At 32.4% G+C, this 18,393-nt stretch overlaps 2 protein-coding genes and 1 long non-coding RNA gene across 9 annotated transcripts in view; 1 reads left to right on the top strand and 2 right to left on the bottom strand.

Moving 5' to 3' along the window:
- Positions 1-704: 704 nt before the first annotated feature.
- On the bottom strand, positions 705-5,666 carry LOC143240555 (F-box/LRR-repeat protein 12-like). The gene is made up of 2 exons (XM_076483193.1): positions 4,626-5,666; positions 705-3,113 (listed from the first exon to the last, which is right to left on the bottom strand). The coding sequence occupies exons 1-2, from the start codon at positions 4,769-4,771 to the stop codon at positions 2,687-2,689; spliced, it is 573 nt and encodes a 190-aa protein (XP_076339308.1). The 5' UTR covers positions 4,772-5,666; the 3' UTR covers positions 705-2,686.
- Positions 4,942-16,415, top strand: LOC143240556 (uncharacterized). The gene is made up of 3 exons (XR_013021817.1): positions 4,942-5,051; positions 9,677-9,751; positions 12,862-16,415. It is a non-coding gene; the product is annotated as an uncharacterized LOC143240556 (long non-coding RNA).
- Positions 16,409-18,393, bottom strand: part of LOC143240553 (1-phosphatidylinositol 4,5-bisphosphate phosphodiesterase delta-4-like) — a 55,958-nt gene continuing 53,973 nt past the window's right edge. For all 7 annotated transcript variants that reach the window (XM_076483185.1, XM_076483186.1, XM_076483188.1 and 4 more), the window contains one exon: positions 16,409-17,719. In XM_076483185.1, coding sequence (XP_076339300.1) covers positions 17,637-17,719 — 83 coding nt within the window. In that variant the 3' untranslated portion in view covers positions 16,409-17,636. The remainder of the gene's footprint in view (positions 17,720-18,393) is intronic.

Genomic DNA, 18,393 nt, shown 5'->3' with positions numbered 1-18,393 from the left:
GAAATTCTCCAAACCAGAATCTCAAATTTGACATTACTCATTCGGTTATCTACCACTAGATTAAGTATTACCAACTACTTGGACCTCAACCACTAGTACCTATAAAATTATGTAATTAAATAGCTCATCTGTTGAACTAAGGAAATATTATCCACCAGCAGAACAGATAATATTCTGACCTTTGAGGGCCTTGAAAAGATTTAATTCACTATAAAACATACATCTTTCTCCATTCACTTTTGCTTGTCCCATGCTATACCAAATAAAGGAAACTCACATCCTTCAAATCAACATGCTTTCAAAGGCTAATAAAGATGGACACCTGTTCTTGAACACCCCTGGGAAAAAAAACACACCAAAAACTGATCACACTTTTTCCTTATTACTCATTTCTTAGTGACACTCTTGTACTTAAGTTCACGTTCTCAATAACATAAATATTTCTACACCAAATTAAACCAACTTTCTCTGCAAGCCCATTAAGGAGAAACATTTCAATGTAAATATATTTAACCAATCCTCTAGCCTCACACTCTGTTAAATACTTTTGTTGCTATATATCTTACTCTAATGATGAGAGAAGTATGTTGTGTAAATAACAAATAGTTCCCCCCCTTGAAGTTGTAATGAAACATTTTACAAATAGAGTAAGATGATCAGTAACACATAATAACATGCATGAAATTAGGGGAAAAATAGAATACTTTTTAGGTTTAAGAACTGTTTAATGTCAGCAAGACTCACGAGTTGAAAAAAAAAAGAAAAAAGGCAAGCACTACAACAGCACACTCAGCAACAAGAACTTGTATGTATTAATTAAAACACTGTACAAAAGTCAGTTTGTTTTGCATAATTGATCACACATTAAGCTTAACCATCAACAAAATTCAGAGTTAATTTTCATTTTTACAGGAAGTAGAAATATTTAATAGGAATAACAATACATCATTATACATTTCTCATTAATTACAAAGTAATTTTGTTCCTCTAGGGAGAGAAGAACTATATTTTGTATGTGAATACAAACTTGTGTCAAAAAAAATTATATCCAGACTACATAATACACAAAAAATTAGATACATTTTTGTAAAAATAAAACCTTGATTGAAAATATTTCTTTAAATAATATTTAATTGTTTTGACTCACAACTTTGTTTAAATTAAAATTACCAGCAAGCACTGCTATAAAAACAAAACAAACTATAACCTTATGAAAAATGTACTGCATTAATGAAATTCACCAACACATCAAAATGTGGTCGTCCTACTACAACACTCAGGATCATGTCCAAAAGAACCATCTTGGAGACAAAATGACACTTGGGATATATCAATGTTTCCAATAGGTGTGGCACTATTTGAACGAGCAAACTCTATAAAATATAAATACATGGAACAGAGGACCAGCCAATCATTAGAACAATAAAGATTCTACTTCACTAACCCAATATTAGTCTGTCTGTAAATCACATTCCCAAGGAAGTTTAAGAACATAAATTATGCTATGCATGTTACTACAGCATGGGTTCAGAAAACTCCTACCAATATTTAAATTTATTTAACAAGCTCCATAAACTCTAAAACGTGCTTACACAGCGACTTCAACATTTCTAATATGTACTGACAAACAAAATTCACAGTTCAAAAAGGAAGTCAGGTTAGATGTTTATTGTGTCTTTGAACACACACAGAACAGGAAAGAAATCATACCAGTCCAATTCATTTAGCTGAGTAGTTTACCAATATTTAAAAAAAAAATATATATATATATATATATATATCACAGATATTTATTACTTTAACAAATTTATGTCAAATCTATTAACTTTGAAAACAATGTTTAACAACAAAATCAATTACATTAATTTGAACAGTAAAAAAAACAACAAAAAAACTGCTTCCTTTAATTTTATGTTTTCTGGGTCCTTATATAGTATTTCAGTTATCATTTCTGAATGTGCATTTTTATCCAACACAGTATAAGGTTCTCAAAAAAAAGTTACCACTAATCATTTCCACTTTCTTGTAGTATAGTGCTTCACACATCTTAAACACTGTCTGCAAGCTCAACTAGTCTGAAATTACAGTAATTTTTTATACTGACAAGAAAACTTGAAGCTTTTCTTCTTTGCACAGCCTGAGGTTGTTTATTCTTTAAGATACTGTTTACCTTTAATTGTTGCTACATTTGTAATTAAGTGGGTGTCCACAGCTCGTGCCCCAGATGGAGCGGTTATGAAAACCATCTTTCCCAAAATGTTCGACACGAGAAGCTGGTGAAGTGTTAGCAATCTTTTCTTGTATCGAAGCCAGTTCAATCTCTGAATTTACATACAAAAGTCTTAGCGAAGGCACTTGCGAAACCAAATGAACAAGTCCCACTTCACCAACCTCTGTGTGGATAACACAGAGTGTGCGGAGACACGACAAGCAACTTCTTTTCACCTTCAAAATGGGACTGTCATCTAGTTTTAAATGTCCTAAAAAAAGCTCTTCCAATGACTGTCCTTGCTGCAGAATTTGAGAGACACCAACATTATTTACTTCTGTACTTTCTATGTTGAGAACCTGAATCTGTCCTAAGATTGGTTGAAGATGATTGATTCCACCACTGTTTATGCGATAGTTTCCCTCAATGTTGAGTACACGTAGAGCTTGGCATCTTGCGATGACATCAAGATCATGACTAGTTAATAAAATACAAAAAGAAAGGTCCAAACAAACAAGGTTTGGAAAAAAATGGACTAGAAAGAAAACTGTCAGGCATAAAGTGTGATGCTTTCAGACTTAAATACCGAAGGTGTTGTGGAAAATCTTTACTGGTAACTTTGGATTTTGGCAAATAGACTTCTTCTAATGTCAGTCTGTGAAGGCGAGGACAACGACGAGCAAGAGCTAGTAAAAAAGCCTGAGTGGTGGTCTCACTTTTCCCTCCTGGCTTACCCTGTTTTTGCCGAGCAAGAAATCCTCGAAGACGCAGATCAAAGAGGACTGAGGTCCCATGATGACGAAGCAACTTCCATGCTTGGTTTACAGTGAGAGAAGTGTCTCTCACATCTATTTTTCTTCGAAGACTGTCATCCTTGGCTATCCTGTACCAAGTCTTACAAACTCTACAAAAACAACAGAACAAAATTAACAGATACACACACAGAGAATGAAAGTTAGAAGATATTATTACATGTGCTATATCACAATTAACAAAAATGGAGTTACAGAGTCAAACTGTGTAAATTTAAAAGGAATTACTGCTATTCTGTTTCTAGTTAAATCTCTTAAACTTATCTCACTTCTGTATTTCCTTCTTGAAAGGGGCTCTATTTGAGATTCCATGACAACACTGTTCTGCACAATTTCACTGTCTTTTAAGCCACATGCTTATTCATAGTTCAAAAGTTATGCAAGAAAATAATTTGTACATATTTATACAAAACATGATAAAGTCTATATCAGTTTGACAAAATTGTTTAAACTAAACAATGATATCAAGGTCTTGGGTGTTGCTGGCTATGAAGAGGATGCTGCTGATTTGCAAAAGGATTTAGATAATTTAGTGAGTAGGATGATTAAATGGCAGATGGGTTTTAATTATAATAAATGTAAGGTATTGCACGAGAGTTATCATAATCTAAAATATAACTTGGAAGGAAATAACCTTAACAGTGTCATGAAAGAAAGGGATTTTGGTGTAACATTTGACCAGTCCCTTAAGCCATCCATGTGCTGTTGCTAGTGAAAATAGAATTTTAGTTTGTATCTACAGAAATGTTTAGTACAAGTCTCACGAAGTTATAATTTCATTGTGTAGGTCTCTGATTAGATCATGTTTAGAGTACTATTGAATCTTGGGCTGAACAAGGACACTGAGCTGTTGGAAAAGGTTCAGAGGAGGACCTGCTCAGATGTAAAAGTTATCAAAGTCATGTTAAAATCTCAGAAATCATCTTGTGGTAAAAGAAGAGTTAGAAGGAACCTGATTGAGGTGTTTAAGATTGTTACTGGAACTGGTATGTTGATTTATCATCTTTTTCCATAATTAACATTGAGAATGAAAGGAATAGGTTACACAAGTATAAATTTTGCCAGGGTAACATCACATTCAGCTGAGGCACTTTTATTTATTTTTTCATAAAAAGAGTAACTGAGTTTTGGAATAGGTTACCTGAAGATGTAGTAAATTTAAGGTAATGCTTCAAAAATATTTATATGATAAAGGTTTTTAATTATCCTGCTACTTAATTTAGCATTGTACTTAAATGTTATATCATGAAGGTTCATTCATAGTAAAACAGCTGATTTTACTAGTAAAATGAAACTAAACTTTTTATTTAAATTAACTACATACAAGTATATCAGCATTTATTAATAAATCTTATATTTAACATTGCTAATGAAAGCATTTTATATTTCAGACACTTTTAATTTCACAAATCACCACTCTCTCCATTGAGTGTAAATATTCAGTCTACAAGTTACCAAAAAGATCATTAGAGGTATCCATGACCTTATAAACGGCTTTAATTTAATTATTTATTACATAATAAATGGTAAATTCTGCAAAAGAACTGAACTAACAACGCAATCAAACGTTTATAAACATAAATAATACCAATAACAGTAATTACCTAGCAGCACTGCAGAGTTCTTTGAAACTTAATAAACGAAAAATCTTTAGTAGAATACAATCTGGAAGGCTAAGTCCACACAAAATTGCTACCGAAGCTAGTTCGTAACCTGATGTATTTTTATCGAGTTTTCTCCTCTTCCCCATGTGTAGGTATAATTGCAATCTTTCTTCAACACCACAGGTACAACAGTAACCTTACTCAAGTTACTGTCTACTGCCTTAATATTACTAGTGCTAGTGCTTTTTAAATTTCAGTAGAAGTAATTTGAAAGACCGAACGTTAATTTCTTAAGCCTTGCGTTATTTGCAATACTGGTAGTAGTAATACAACGAACTACAATTTGGTTACTAAGTGAACAGACTAAAGTTACGAAATATCGCCGACTCACGCCTGAAGTGAAGAAAAATTAAACCTTATATACAGGTAGATATCTTTAGGTTTATTCGTATTAATGTTAACAATTTTTTCTAGTCCACACGCAATCCTTCCTATTTCTCTACAATACTTTTTTAAAAACCTAGAGTGTAGCTCAGATAGTTGTGGAATTTTGAACTAAAATGTGCCCAAAACTAAAAAGGTAACCAGTGTCTGAGAGTATGTCAATACATAGGTTAAATTTGCTTTAAAATTTTTAATGGCTGTGCTCTTTTTGACGATGTTAATACATGGAAGTGGATTTTTACTGTATGGAAACTAAAATGTCAATAAATTTACATTTTTTCAAATAATATATATATTTTATACGAAACATAATTTTCAACTGTTTAAAAAATATATCATCACTTTATAGGACAACAATTACACTAACAGAAGAGCGTACATTAAAGGTTAAACGAAATATGTAGCTGAGCACATTGATTTTGATCATTCGCTCATAAAAAAAGTTGTAGTACAAATATTCACATTTATGATCCAAGTATATCACTTTAAATCGTAACGCCGTATCGGTAACAGACACTGATTCTTATACATATTGAGATGGCTCAGGTATTTTTCCTAATCTAAAGGTTACCTATCTCTCGAGAAAAATGACTCACTGAAAATTTGGACTTTTATCAAAACCCGGACGATCGAGCACAGAGGGAGGGAAATATGAGGAATTAACTTACAAACGCCTATTAATGATTTTCGAACATTTGAAATAAATTCATTGAATAGAATTTCGTGTATGATTTATGACCAACAGTTGGTGGACTTACTTAATGTATAGAATATAATTAAACTCTGGTTATAAACCTTAATACCTTACACTTTTCCCATTAAACTCGTATTATACCAGAGTGTAGAGGAAAAGAGACAGATAAATTATGTAAAAATAACGTTCAACCCATTCATATAATAAGTTAATTTTTGTATCTTAATTAAAAACGAAAAAACAAAAAACTGATATTTTTCAAACAAGATATATACAATACTATATATTCTAACTTGTAAATATATATAAAATAATAAACACAATAATAAAGTAATGATTTAAGCATACCAGCCTACCATTGGCACAACGGTATATCCACGGACTTACAACGCTAGAATCCTTGTTTCGATACTCGTGGTGGGAAGAGTGCAGATAGCCCATTCTGTAGTTTTGCTTAACTTCAAACAAAGCCACCATATTGGATAACTACCAAATGGTCCTAACTTCAAGTATCTATTAATCAATAGACCATTCATCACTGAAAATGTTCATTCCAATTTTGTGAGAAACGCCGCATTTTAGGTTTCATTTCAGTAAATGTAAAAAATGATATTTTTGGGGTGCTTTGGCTTAACATCAGCTTAAATTATAATATTATTAAAGTTACATATGATATGGCTTTCTAGTGGTACAACGCTGAAAGTCCATTGTATGGCTATGCGCTTAACTACCAACAAACATGTTATATGACAAAAACGATGTATTAACACCGTCTGTATAAATTATGGCCAGGTAGTTAAGGCGCTCGGCTCCCCACCACACCAGACATGCTTGTACTTTCAGCCGTGGGGGAATTATAATGTGACTGTCAGATTCACTATTCGTTGATAAAAGAGTAGCTCAAAAGTTGGAGGTTGGTGGTGATGACAAGCTGCATTCCTTCCAGTCTTTCACTGCTAAGTTAGAAATGATTAGCACAAATAGCCCTTGTGCAGCTTTGCGCGAAATTAAAAACAAACAACAAAACTATATAAATTTTCGTTATATTTTAATATTGAATTAGATACCAGAAAAAATCAATAAAGATGATTTATAACTAAACACAAAGCTACACAACGATTCATCTGTTCTCTGTCTACCACAAGTATCGAAACCCGGTTTCTAGAGTTGTAAGTCCACAACTAGGGGCAACTAAGTATGAAACATAGATGATTGAAATAACATAATCAAAACGATATGGTTAAAAACCTGTCAAACGCTTCGGCACAGTTTGTTTGTTTTTTTCATTTGGCTCTCTTAACCCGTCATTTATATTATCAAATTAGCTTTTGTTTGTTTGTTATTAACACAAAACTTCACAAAAGGTTATCCGTGCCACGGATAACCACGGGAATCGAGGCCACGTTTCTAGCAGTATAAGTTCGCAGACATACCGCCGTTTCACTGTGGGGCTGTTAAATTTCAAGGAGTAACAGCAGTGGATTGGTTATCAGTACAGAAGAAAGTTAGTTAGTTAGTTAGTTATCACCATTAGATTCCATCTAGGAACATAGGGCCACAATCGCTTGCCGATTCTTCAACAAGTATTTAAGTGAGTAGGTTGTTAGCCACTGCACCGAGCCGTCCCTAATTTAGCAGTGTAAGACTAGAGGGAAGGTAGCTAGTCATCACCACCCACCGCCAGCTCTTGGGCTACTCTTTTACCAACGAATAGTGGGATTGACAGTCACATTATAACGCACCTATGGCTGGGAGGACGAGCATGTTTGGCGCGACTTGGGCGCGAACTCGCGACCCTCGGATTACGAGTCGCACACCTTACGCGGTTGGCCATGCCAGACCTACAGAAGAAAGTAGTATTGTAATAATAAAAATGTTTAATTCAGTTTTTATATTATATTGAGTACCATAAAGTGTCAAGTTTATTTTAGAAAAGTTATAATGCAGTGAAATTTGTGCATAGAGTAGGGAAAGAAGTGCATAATACTTTATGTCGAATGAACAATTATTTGGATTATTAATCTATAATAATTTATTAATTGTTATAGTTACTTCTTTTCATTTTTAGATTTTTTTATTGCTTTGATTCCAAGAGTTTGTATTTTGAAATATGTTAACGTAAAAAATGCGCTCCATACTTTAGGCCTTTGAGTACGTTATAAGAGTGACGGCGAAATCCATTATTCGGTAATACAACCAAGCTACAAAGTAGGCGATGGGAGTAGTTGACTAACTGTATTTTGTCTCGCCTGTCAGTTCAAAATTATGAATGGCGATGTACAGACAGGTTACCGTTACTTGTTTAACAAGACACATACTTGGTGGAACGCATTATCATGATGGGAAGATCACAGACAGCCCTTTGTGTAGCTTTGTGTTCAATACCAAACCACACAATAATTTAATAATTCTCACATTTTGTTTGGTTTTACAATATAGCCTACAAAGAAAGAGGAGTGTAATATAAATGAACTGGAATCCATTCCTAATTTTAACCTACATAGGTTAATTTTTTAGCCGTTTAACGTAATATTTCTCGAACCTCCTTTTCTTTTATCCTACATGTTCAACCACTATTGTGTTACGAACCTACGCACAATCATTTGCAGTTTATTTATCAATTAATTTTTGAAATCAGTGTATGTTAGGTTTAACATTACGTTTTGTTTGCTGTTTTCTAATGAAATATTTTGGATAACATTGTTGCATGTTAATACTAGAAATAATAATACGAAAATGTTGGTTTTTGTTTAGACAATCAATAGCAAACCGAATCAAACACTACAAAATCTCAATTTGAAGCTTTGTACTGTAAGTTTCTGTTTGTGTTTCAGAGGACGCTTCTGAAAAAGCTTTAAAGCGAAACATTGTGTCGAATTAAATAAACATTTTGGTGTTATAAGGTTATTTATTTCTAGTATTAATGTGCTTTCTACACGGCAACATGCACCACAGAAATTAAATAGCATAATTTCTTATATCATTCTTTGAGAACCACTGAAAACAGGGTAGCTTTTCCCGATGAAGATTTAATTCCTTGGGCAACAAAAATACCAGAATAACGGTTCATTAAACTTTTTTAACAACCTCCTACAAACAATTGAGCCTAGATGTTTACCTCCTTATTAAAGATTGTTATGTGATGACAATGGATAAAATTAATATCGCTGGTTGTATGGTGCTTTTATCTACGAAATAATCAGTGCTATCTCGTGAGAATGTTTTCAGACTAATATTACATTGTGTGTGTGTTTCACTACAGAACGAATCGTTGTGTTTGTACTTTAGTAATGTACAGGGTGGCCCGTAAGTCCCTACTCATCCATATATCTTATGTATACAGTGTATCTATGTGCTGTCCTTCATTCTCGCTGCATAATATTATGCTACGCCATATTCTGTGAGACATTTTCCTCAACATAGCAGGGGTTATTGTTCCAAATGCCGCGGTAACAGCTGCCTTCAACTCATCGTTAGTATCATTGAATATAACATAACAACATATGGATGGGTAAGGGACTTACGGGTCACCCTGTATATTGTTATCTTACATTGCAAACTATGGAACATGTCAGTGTTTTGTTATATTGTTATTCATTTCCGTTGTTCGTAATTAAAATTAATGAATATAAACTTTTATCCAGTGTTTTCATATTTCACTAACGTAAACCAGCATGTATTTAGATATCTTGTAAAGACATAGTTCCTTGTCTTTACCATCGTATTTTTTACAGAAATTGTTTTCGTGTGATTGATCCACGAGTTTGCGTATTGATATCATTGTCAAAATTATACCTCCCTAAAATATCATTGAAATAATATTTTGTTTCCACCATTAGTTTGTGGAACTAATAGTAGTGTTGTCTTTGGAAAGAACACAAAAACATATATGTAATATGTTCGACTTTTACAGGGCTTATTTAGAAATAGCACTTCTAGGCTTACAAAGTATATACACATCCGGATGGAGCCATTAAAATAGGCCTAAGTATGTATTATAATTAGTATGTTTTTATGCTCATGTTCTTCGAGTTTTTTTCGAGTATTTATTATTTTGGTTCAAAGTGTAAATTCTTTATTACTAAGATATCCCTGTGGGTCATGATTGACCCCCTATGTAACAATGCACGTAACAGCAAACACATTTCCAGAATAAATGAAAAATGTAGTCTTGCTTCCAATTTATTGAAATTAGTTGAATAGTCTAAATCCGTGAAAACGACAACAGTTCATATGACGAATGACAGCTTTAGATTTTATTTGTATTTATAAGTATTGAAGGTTGAAAAAAATTTCTTTCATAAAGAATTATGTATATTCTTTTGACTAGTGGTGATAATTTCTATCTTTCGCCATTATTGAAAGCCCTAATATTATCCAGACGTAATCGCACTTTACGAGTCATGACTATGGGCAAAACAGTCCGTAAATTTTCGATGGATTTTTTCATACTGCATCATACATTATAATAAAAGAGTAACTTAGAAAGAAGACGCAGTCAAGGCTATTATACTTCGTAGTAGATGTTCCGAATTTATGTCTGAGTTACTTCTGCATCTAGCAAAGAACGTACGTATTTTAAAGTGACTTTTAGTTGTGCGAACATGAAACTAACGGATTATTATTATTATTTTATCGAGAAAGAAAACTAGATAGATGGGTAAAAAGAGAGACCAGTGACGAAAAGCTAAAATTTACAAGAACAAGGTAAGTCAAATATAACCAAAGTTATTTTCATCGAACTACTTTCAGTAGCGTCTTCAATAACAAACCAACAGAGAAAAAGATACAAGGATATTTTCACATGTAGGGTTCTTCCCTTCAGACTTGTTCTAAAAATTCACCGTGCGTCAACCTTTAATAGCAAAATATTAGTTACTTAAACAATAACATTAACAGCTCAAGGATTTTGGTCTGGAAGAGGCCACTTGGAAAAAAATAATATTTTATGTAATTTTGAGAATTAGTCTATTGACAGTATTGTTAGGCCTATGTTTGAATATTTTCCCGGATAAGCTATAATGTCACTGATCAGGTTTGTTATGTATTATAAGTTATCACAGATTAGTCCCCGATTTTATTATGTTAAGTATTACGATTTCAAATAGCCAGAAATTTTGATTTGTATTTAGAAGTTAATTGAATGCCGATATGCGATATTTGCCAATAAGATTCACACACACAATTTTCTTTTTAAGCACAAATATATTTTAATATACAAACAATAATACAATTTATAATAATGTTTATTACAAATAATGATTTATATACAAAAGTTTAACAAACTTACAAACAACACTGAATCTTCTATGTGGTATGAAAATATCTAACGTATTCGTAGAAATACTAACGTACGAAGTTAACTCACTGAAGTTGAAGTATTTGTGATTATTCGAGATCTATAAACGTTCCTGGTCAAATATCTATAGTTTCCCAATTGATAAGCGTTTATCACTGTTATAGCTTCCGAGGTTTATATTATATTAGCTGTAGCAAACCAACAATATGACGAAAACTGTCTCTTGACGCGTCGATTTATAAACTTTAGACGAAGTTCTCGAATGTTTAGTTGGCAGCAATGTAAAACATATATTGTTGATTCTTACACTCGAGAATCTCCTATAAATTTGGAGAACAGGCGGATTTTCGCAATACGCATTTAACAATATAAGTTACGTGCATTTCTAAATATATGTTAAACTGAAACAAACATAGACATTAAAATAGCTATATAATATTAAATCCATTACATGTTAGACTTGTCTAAAATTGATCATGAAATTTAAAGTATCAGTTCAATTTTAAACTTAAATCGTTTCTGAATTAAGATATTTTCTGTTATATCATCAACGATTTTAATGTAAAACAAACAAACTTCCGTAATCAACGAGGATCCTAATGTAGTAAATCATCAACTATTTTTCCAGTTGTGTTGACCATACTTTTCATTTTATACTTTCTGTATATAGACTAACAATAACAGTATAGGTCATACTTTTATTGCTAAGTAACATTACAATAAAACCCATTGCTGGAACGTAATATTACTAGAACGCACCGGTTTTTCTGTGTATTAGAAGATGTTAATCTAATTGATTTTTACCAATAATTATGCTATGAATATGCCACGAATTCAGTACATGAACTAACTTAATTTTGATTGTCTCACAAATGAATTTACAGGTATATTACTGCCTAGACTTCATTTTTCTGCCACTTTATTGGTTAAGCTTCATTTCGCAAAATTTATTTATTATTTCAATCGACTATGAAATGTGAGGTAAGAGTATACTATTGGATGGGGGTGGTAGTATTTACCCAGTTATTTTTGATTTGGTTTGTTTCGAATTAATCACAGAGCTACACAATTCGCTATTTGTGCTTTACCCACTACGGGTATCGAAATCCGGTTTTTAGCGGTGTGAGTCCACAGAAACACTGCTCTGCTTCTGGGAGGAGGCAGTTATTTTTGTCAGGATATACACTAGTATTACATAACAAGCAAAAATATACTATAACAAATATAAATATATATATTTTTTTAAATTCAGGTAACAAATCAAGTGTATCAGTCTGAGCTAATTTATATCATACAAAACTACATTCTAATTCATTTTAAGGAAATATTAAGGTTAAATTCTAATATTATAATCAATATAGTTTTTGTTTTGCACAATAAATGTATCTCAAACAGTATTCAATTAGGCCTGTCCGTTGTTCTGGTTTATACCGGTAGGGGACACATCTATTTAGTATTGTAACGATTATTTCTGTCATTTTTCTTATTTTTATGTTTCTTTCTTTGTTTTTATCTATCGTTTCATTTCGGGGTATGTTATATTCATTTTCTGTGTTACGTTAGGTTAAAGCTAGGGTATAAACAGTATCATTTTTTGTCATGTTCATTACATCCACAGACAATATATTTGTGATTTATCAGAGGTTTAACATTTATTAAATAGTTACATAGGGTCCATTCACTTTTGAAAATGGCTTATGTGTCAAATTGTGTAATAAATCAGGTTTTCTCCTAGTTATTAGCATGTCTATTGTTTTTTAGCACGTAGTGAAATTCCGTACTTTTTCAACATTTTTTAGGGTAACCCTTTAGAAAGAAAGCCGTCCGTCTCTAGATGTTTAAACCCAGTTTCGAGGTGTTCTACTCTGCATTGCATTTGAGTTTCAAATGGTGATGTCTTGATTATTTCTGGTTTTACAGCGTGTGAGCGCTTTTATGAAAGTTGTGACATCTAATAACGTGAGTCTCCTTGCGATATATATATCGATTTTTAAAAATACTTGAGCGTATCTGGTCTTTATGAATCAATACGTTCAGGAAAAATAAACTGTTACTTGCTATTTCGGTCTTTGTGAATCGATACGTATAGGAAGGGTAAAGCGTTACTTGTTATATGAGTTTTAGTGAATGGACACATTAAGGAAAGGTAAAGTGTTATTTGTTATATGAGTTTTAGTGAATGGACACGTTAAGGAAAGGTAAAGTGTTACTTGTTATATGAGTTTTAGTGGATGGACACGTTAAGGAAAGGTAAAGTGTTACTTGTTATATGAGTTTTAGTGGATGGACACGTTAAGGAAAGGTGAAGTGTTGCTTGTTATATACGTTTTAGTGAATGGACATGTTATGGAAAGGTAAAGTGTTAGTCGTCTATAATTCAACTATTAATTTTATAACATCATTTCGACTATTTACCTGTTATCAGTTATTGAAACTGATAAAGTTTCACTTGATCATATCAGTTTGTAATAAATGATCAAAAATATATTTGCATCAATATATCATATTTAATTGACTCAAAGTATTGTATTTATAGCAAGGCTACCAAGTTATTTCCTGGCGTCTTTACTTCTGACCTACTGGCCATAAGGTAGGCAGCCAGTCAGCAATGCCTTACAATCTAAGATAAGAAACTAACGGCCACTTTTGTAACGCATCTACAGTTTAAAGTGCAGGCAATATTTTGCAATATCGTACGGATGAAAATCTAGACTTCTACTAGATATACAGGGTGTTCGGAAAGTCACTGTGCAGTTTTGTAATCACATTTTATTCAGTTTATTTCAAACCAGCAACTGATAGCGGTGTTTAGAAACAAAATAAGAAGGATCCAGGCCTGTATTGATGCCATCGGGGGTCACTTTTAACATTGTTTATAATTGTCATTTATATTTACCTCCTGTATTCTATATTGAAACATGTTCGTTAATAAATATATAAGTGCACAGTGACTTTCTGAACACCTTGTAGTTTAGTAAATGACAAGTTCTGGGAAAGCTAGAACTCCCCTGTAAAACGGGTTCTTCTGTGGAGCATCAGTGTTAAAAAGATAAGTTATAATCAAGGCGTTCCCGATATACCTTGTTTGTATTGTTGCTACAAAGTTCAAGGAAAACAGGTCTGCCACCTAGTGTCAACATTAAATAACGTGTGCATAATTATTTGGACTTATTGTTGAATCGAAGCACCATTATTTCACTTTAATACAAAGAAAAAAAAACTATTTTAAAACACCAAAATTTGTCATTTTTCTTTAATTGGACGTTTGAAATTTCCAGTTACAGATTCTTAAAGAGCGTTACACTAAAACGCAGACAGTAAGTGACAGTACAGTGAGTGTTTTGTACACCAAACAAATTAACCAATGGATTATCATTTCATATTTCAGTGTAGAATGTTATTCTTTCAAGAATATATATTGTAATATAAACAAAAAGTTAAACGATATGAAACAGGTTTAACAACACAAACTAATTTTTAATTTGCTGAAATTATTCATTCAGTAAGTTAATTTCACTGTCAATTCAGATGGCGCTGTTTTGTTTAGAAAGGGGTTTACAGTGTAATATTGCAATGTGAGAATTGGCTCACAGAGTGATTTACAAGTGATATCACCAGGTATAAATTCTTGATGACAAGAAACCCACTTGAAGTAAAAATGTATCTCAGAACAGCTGGTATGGGTATTAACACTTTTACAAATAAAGCAGAGAACAACGTTTTAACTTTCCTAAGTTATCTTCAAGTTAACAGACAGAGTTGCAACTGACTTACCGGGCATACGTCTTAGGGACAAGAGTATAAACAAGTACCGGATTGTAGGGGGCGTTGCAGTTAGATGTTAGGTTATTAATTAGTATAGGTATAAAGGTGTTCTTTTATATTTGTTTAATTTTGGTTTTAGTTGTTGTATAAGTAGGGATCATTTGATTTTACATTTGTTTCCCTACTTAGTATCTGGGTGTCTTCTATGGTTATGTTGTGTTTATTTGAGTTGCAGCGTTCGAAAACGTGTGAAGGTGTTTTTTTTTTTTCCCTTTCAATCCAGTTTCCGTTTTTCTGCTTGCTTCTATATAGAAGTCGTGGCAGTTGTTGCATTGTATTTTATAAATAATTTTGATGTTATGTTTGTCAGTGTAGTTTTTACATAGTTTTTGAGTACATTTGGTGTTTACTGGAATGTTGTGTTTTATGTTGTTTTTCACTGATGATGGAAATGTATGGCATGCAGCAGTTTTGTAGTTTGTCGTATCATGGGATTTATTGTTGTTTGTCTAGGTGCGTGTGTGTATATTTTTTCTTCAACGGTTTTTGGGGGAAATTTGTTGATGCTGATGAAGTGTTGTTTTATTTTGTTGATTTCATCATTAATTTTATCAGGTGAACATAGCTCTGTGGCTGTGTTTATTTGGTTTTGTAATATGTTGAGTTTTTGTTTTGGTTCCAGGGAATGTATAGTTCAGTATGGGTGATTTTTCTGTGGTTTTCCATTTTGATTTGTGTATGGGTTCTTGTGATATTGACGTTAAGAAATGTTATTTTGTTATTCTTCCTGTTTACAGATGAACTTCATGTTAGGGTGTATATAGTTAATAGTTGAAAAAAACTAAGTGTGTGTTCTGTAGATGTGAATCTAGCAATTGTATCGTCAACATACCTGTACCAGTATAGTTGTGGGTGTAAAGTTGAATCGATCGCTTGAGATTCAGTCTGTGTCATTAAAATGTTGGCTAGAACTGGTGATATGGGATTCCCCACACTTAGGCCATTTATTTGTAGGTAGTTTTAGTCATTGAACATAAAGTTAGTTTTGGTGGTAATGAATTCTATAAGGTTTGCTGGGGATGTGTATCAATGGGTTAGGGTCTTAGATATAAAGTTCTAGGGCTGGTTGGGACTTGTGTGATTACATCAAAACTGGCCATTAATACTTTATATGATTTAGTTGATTAAGAATAGATTTAAAGTTAAAAGAAAAAGAAGCCGGCTGATGTTACATATTTAGAAAATGCCCAAGTTATGCATTTACCGAGGTTGTAGTTAAATGATTCATAGGTTGACATTATGGGTCGTAGTGTACAACTGGGTTTGTGAGGTTTGGGGGTGTTGTATAGTTGTGGTGTGAGTGAGTTGGTCTTTCATAGGTAAGAATAGTTTTTTGTTTTTTTCTATACTGGTATAATTACTGTAGAACCATACAAGCTGATTTTGTCATTACCTGTTAAACACTTACACCAGTATCATTACTGTATAACCTTATAAAGGTTCAATGCTTCACCAAAACTTCTAATTGGATTTAATTCAATCCTATTAAGAAAAAAACAACAGAGAAATATATTGTTCAGAAAATTTTTTTATTTGTTCATAAAGTTATGTATATAGCTTAAAACTGAGTTTGTAACATGCTTAACAATATATAACATACTTATGTGGAAAGTGAGAAACATGTATCAGCTCAAAATAATACAAATGAATATAAAAAAATTGTAAAAACTACCATAAACGCCATTGTATGGACAGTTGTTCATGCTAGTAATTACCAATTGTAGTATTCATACCTTACTGAAAATAAAAAAAAGTTTAAAGCTCTTTCTGTAAAGAGTTTTTTTGCTGGGAAGTTGTGCACAGGAAGTGTGTTCAGAGTTGCTCTCTTATCACACACATTTCATTACATCAAAATGATTCAATGTACAGAGCTCAAAATGTTCATAAATTTTACTGGTATGAACTGTAATGTTTTATATACTAGAAGTAGTACCATTTACTGAAAAAGTAACAGTTTTTAACAACACCAGTTTCTCAGTACTACATTTAGAAATAACATCAATAAAGATATAATCAAACTCTTATATACCGTCCAAGTGATAGTTGTGTTCTTGTTGTGAGGAGGGTACTTTTAATTAAAACTGTGTTCTGTTATAAGGAAATGGCTGTTACACATACAACAATTATTTTTCTATTAGTATGAATCTTGGATATCCATACTGTGAAATTTTGTACAGATATTTATTTGTGGTGTTATTCAATAGATGTCACATACTGACATACATGCTACATCCATGGCAGTAAAGATGAGAAAGACTTTGAATGGAATTATGTACTTAACAACTTAGTTTTAAAATGTACAACTTCTAATATTAACTTTATAGTGAAACAATAAAGTCTGAAATAATCTATACAGTGGGACAGTTGCTTTTAGTAACACAAGTGCATTTTGACGCAGCAATTTGTTCCAATATGTGGCATTTTAACACAACTAATATTCATCCTTATTTTGAAATCTATTCGTATTCAAAAAACCTCTTTCAATGTCAGTGACAAACTTTATCAGAAAATTTAAAAATAAAATTACTATTATAAGTCTTAATTATAAAACATTTATTTCTCACTCATATATGAAACAGGGTAAAGCTTCCTGTACACTTCAAGAACACGAGCTAATCTTCTTTTATATTCATGAAACACAATGTGAAATGTGTAGACTATATTGTAACTCAGTGAAGGATGCTAATGGCTTGGTGATGCGACAATCCTGTGGAACACTCAGTTGTCACCTTGTGAATCGTGTTCAGTTCTATTCTATTTTCACATGGATGAAGAGGGTTGCTGAGATGATGACAGAGTGATGATCATCAACCAGGTGAATGTGACGATAACCTAGATATAATAAGAAACAGTTATAATAATCTCAAAGTAAAGTCTAGACAAAAAAAACCATTAATGAATGAATCTAAACAGTTTATCTTGGTAAACATCATGACATGCATTATTATTTTTCTAACAACACCTGAAAGTAAGTAATTGTAGTTCTAAACTTCTATAACAATTATACTTCTATTTAGTTTATAATAAAAACTTAAAAAAGATATAAAAATATGATATTTATTTCTAGTACTATGCCTCTGAATGTAATCTACAGTACCTTGTCTGTAACATAGAGTACATTTGTCTGTATTCTATAGTACCTATGAATGTAATATACAGTATTCCTGTCTGTAACATAGAGTACATTTGTCTGTAATCTACAGTATCCATATTTGTAACATGGAGTACATTTGTCTGTAATCTGTAGTACCTCTGAATGTATTCTACAGTATCCCTGTCTGTAATCTAGAGTACCTCTGTCTGTAACATGGAGTACATTTGTCTGTAATCTGAAGTACTTCTGAATGTAATCTCCAGTATCCCTGTCTGTAACATGGAATACATTTGTCTGTAGTCTGTAGTACCTCTGAATGTAATCTACAGTGTCACTGACTGTAACAGAGAACATTTGTCTGTAATCTGTAGTACCTCCGATTGTAATCTACAGTACCCTTATCTGTAACATG

This window comes from Tachypleus tridentatus, chromosome 13, assembly GCF_004210375.1.
Source record: "Tachypleus tridentatus isolate NWPU-2018 chromosome 13, ASM421037v1, whole genome shotgun sequence".
NCBI classification, from domain to species: Eukaryota; Metazoa; Arthropoda; class Merostomata; order Xiphosura; family Limulidae; genus Tachypleus; species Tachypleus tridentatus.
The sequence above is the reverse complement of the archived record's forward strand: the minus strand, read 5'-3'. Positions and strand labels throughout refer to the sequence as shown.

What these genes read in the sequence shown, in the direction of transcription:
- LOC143240555 (XM_076483193.1), bottom strand. Translation starts at nt 4,771, where the DNA reads ATGGGGAAGAGGAGAAAACTCGATAAAAATACATCAGGTTACGAACTA. An exon ending in GAACTCTGCAGTGCTGCTAG is followed by an intron (nt 3,114 to 4,625) that starts GTAATTACTGTT and finishes TTGTTTTTGTAG; the next exon opens with AGTTTGTAAGACTTGGTACA.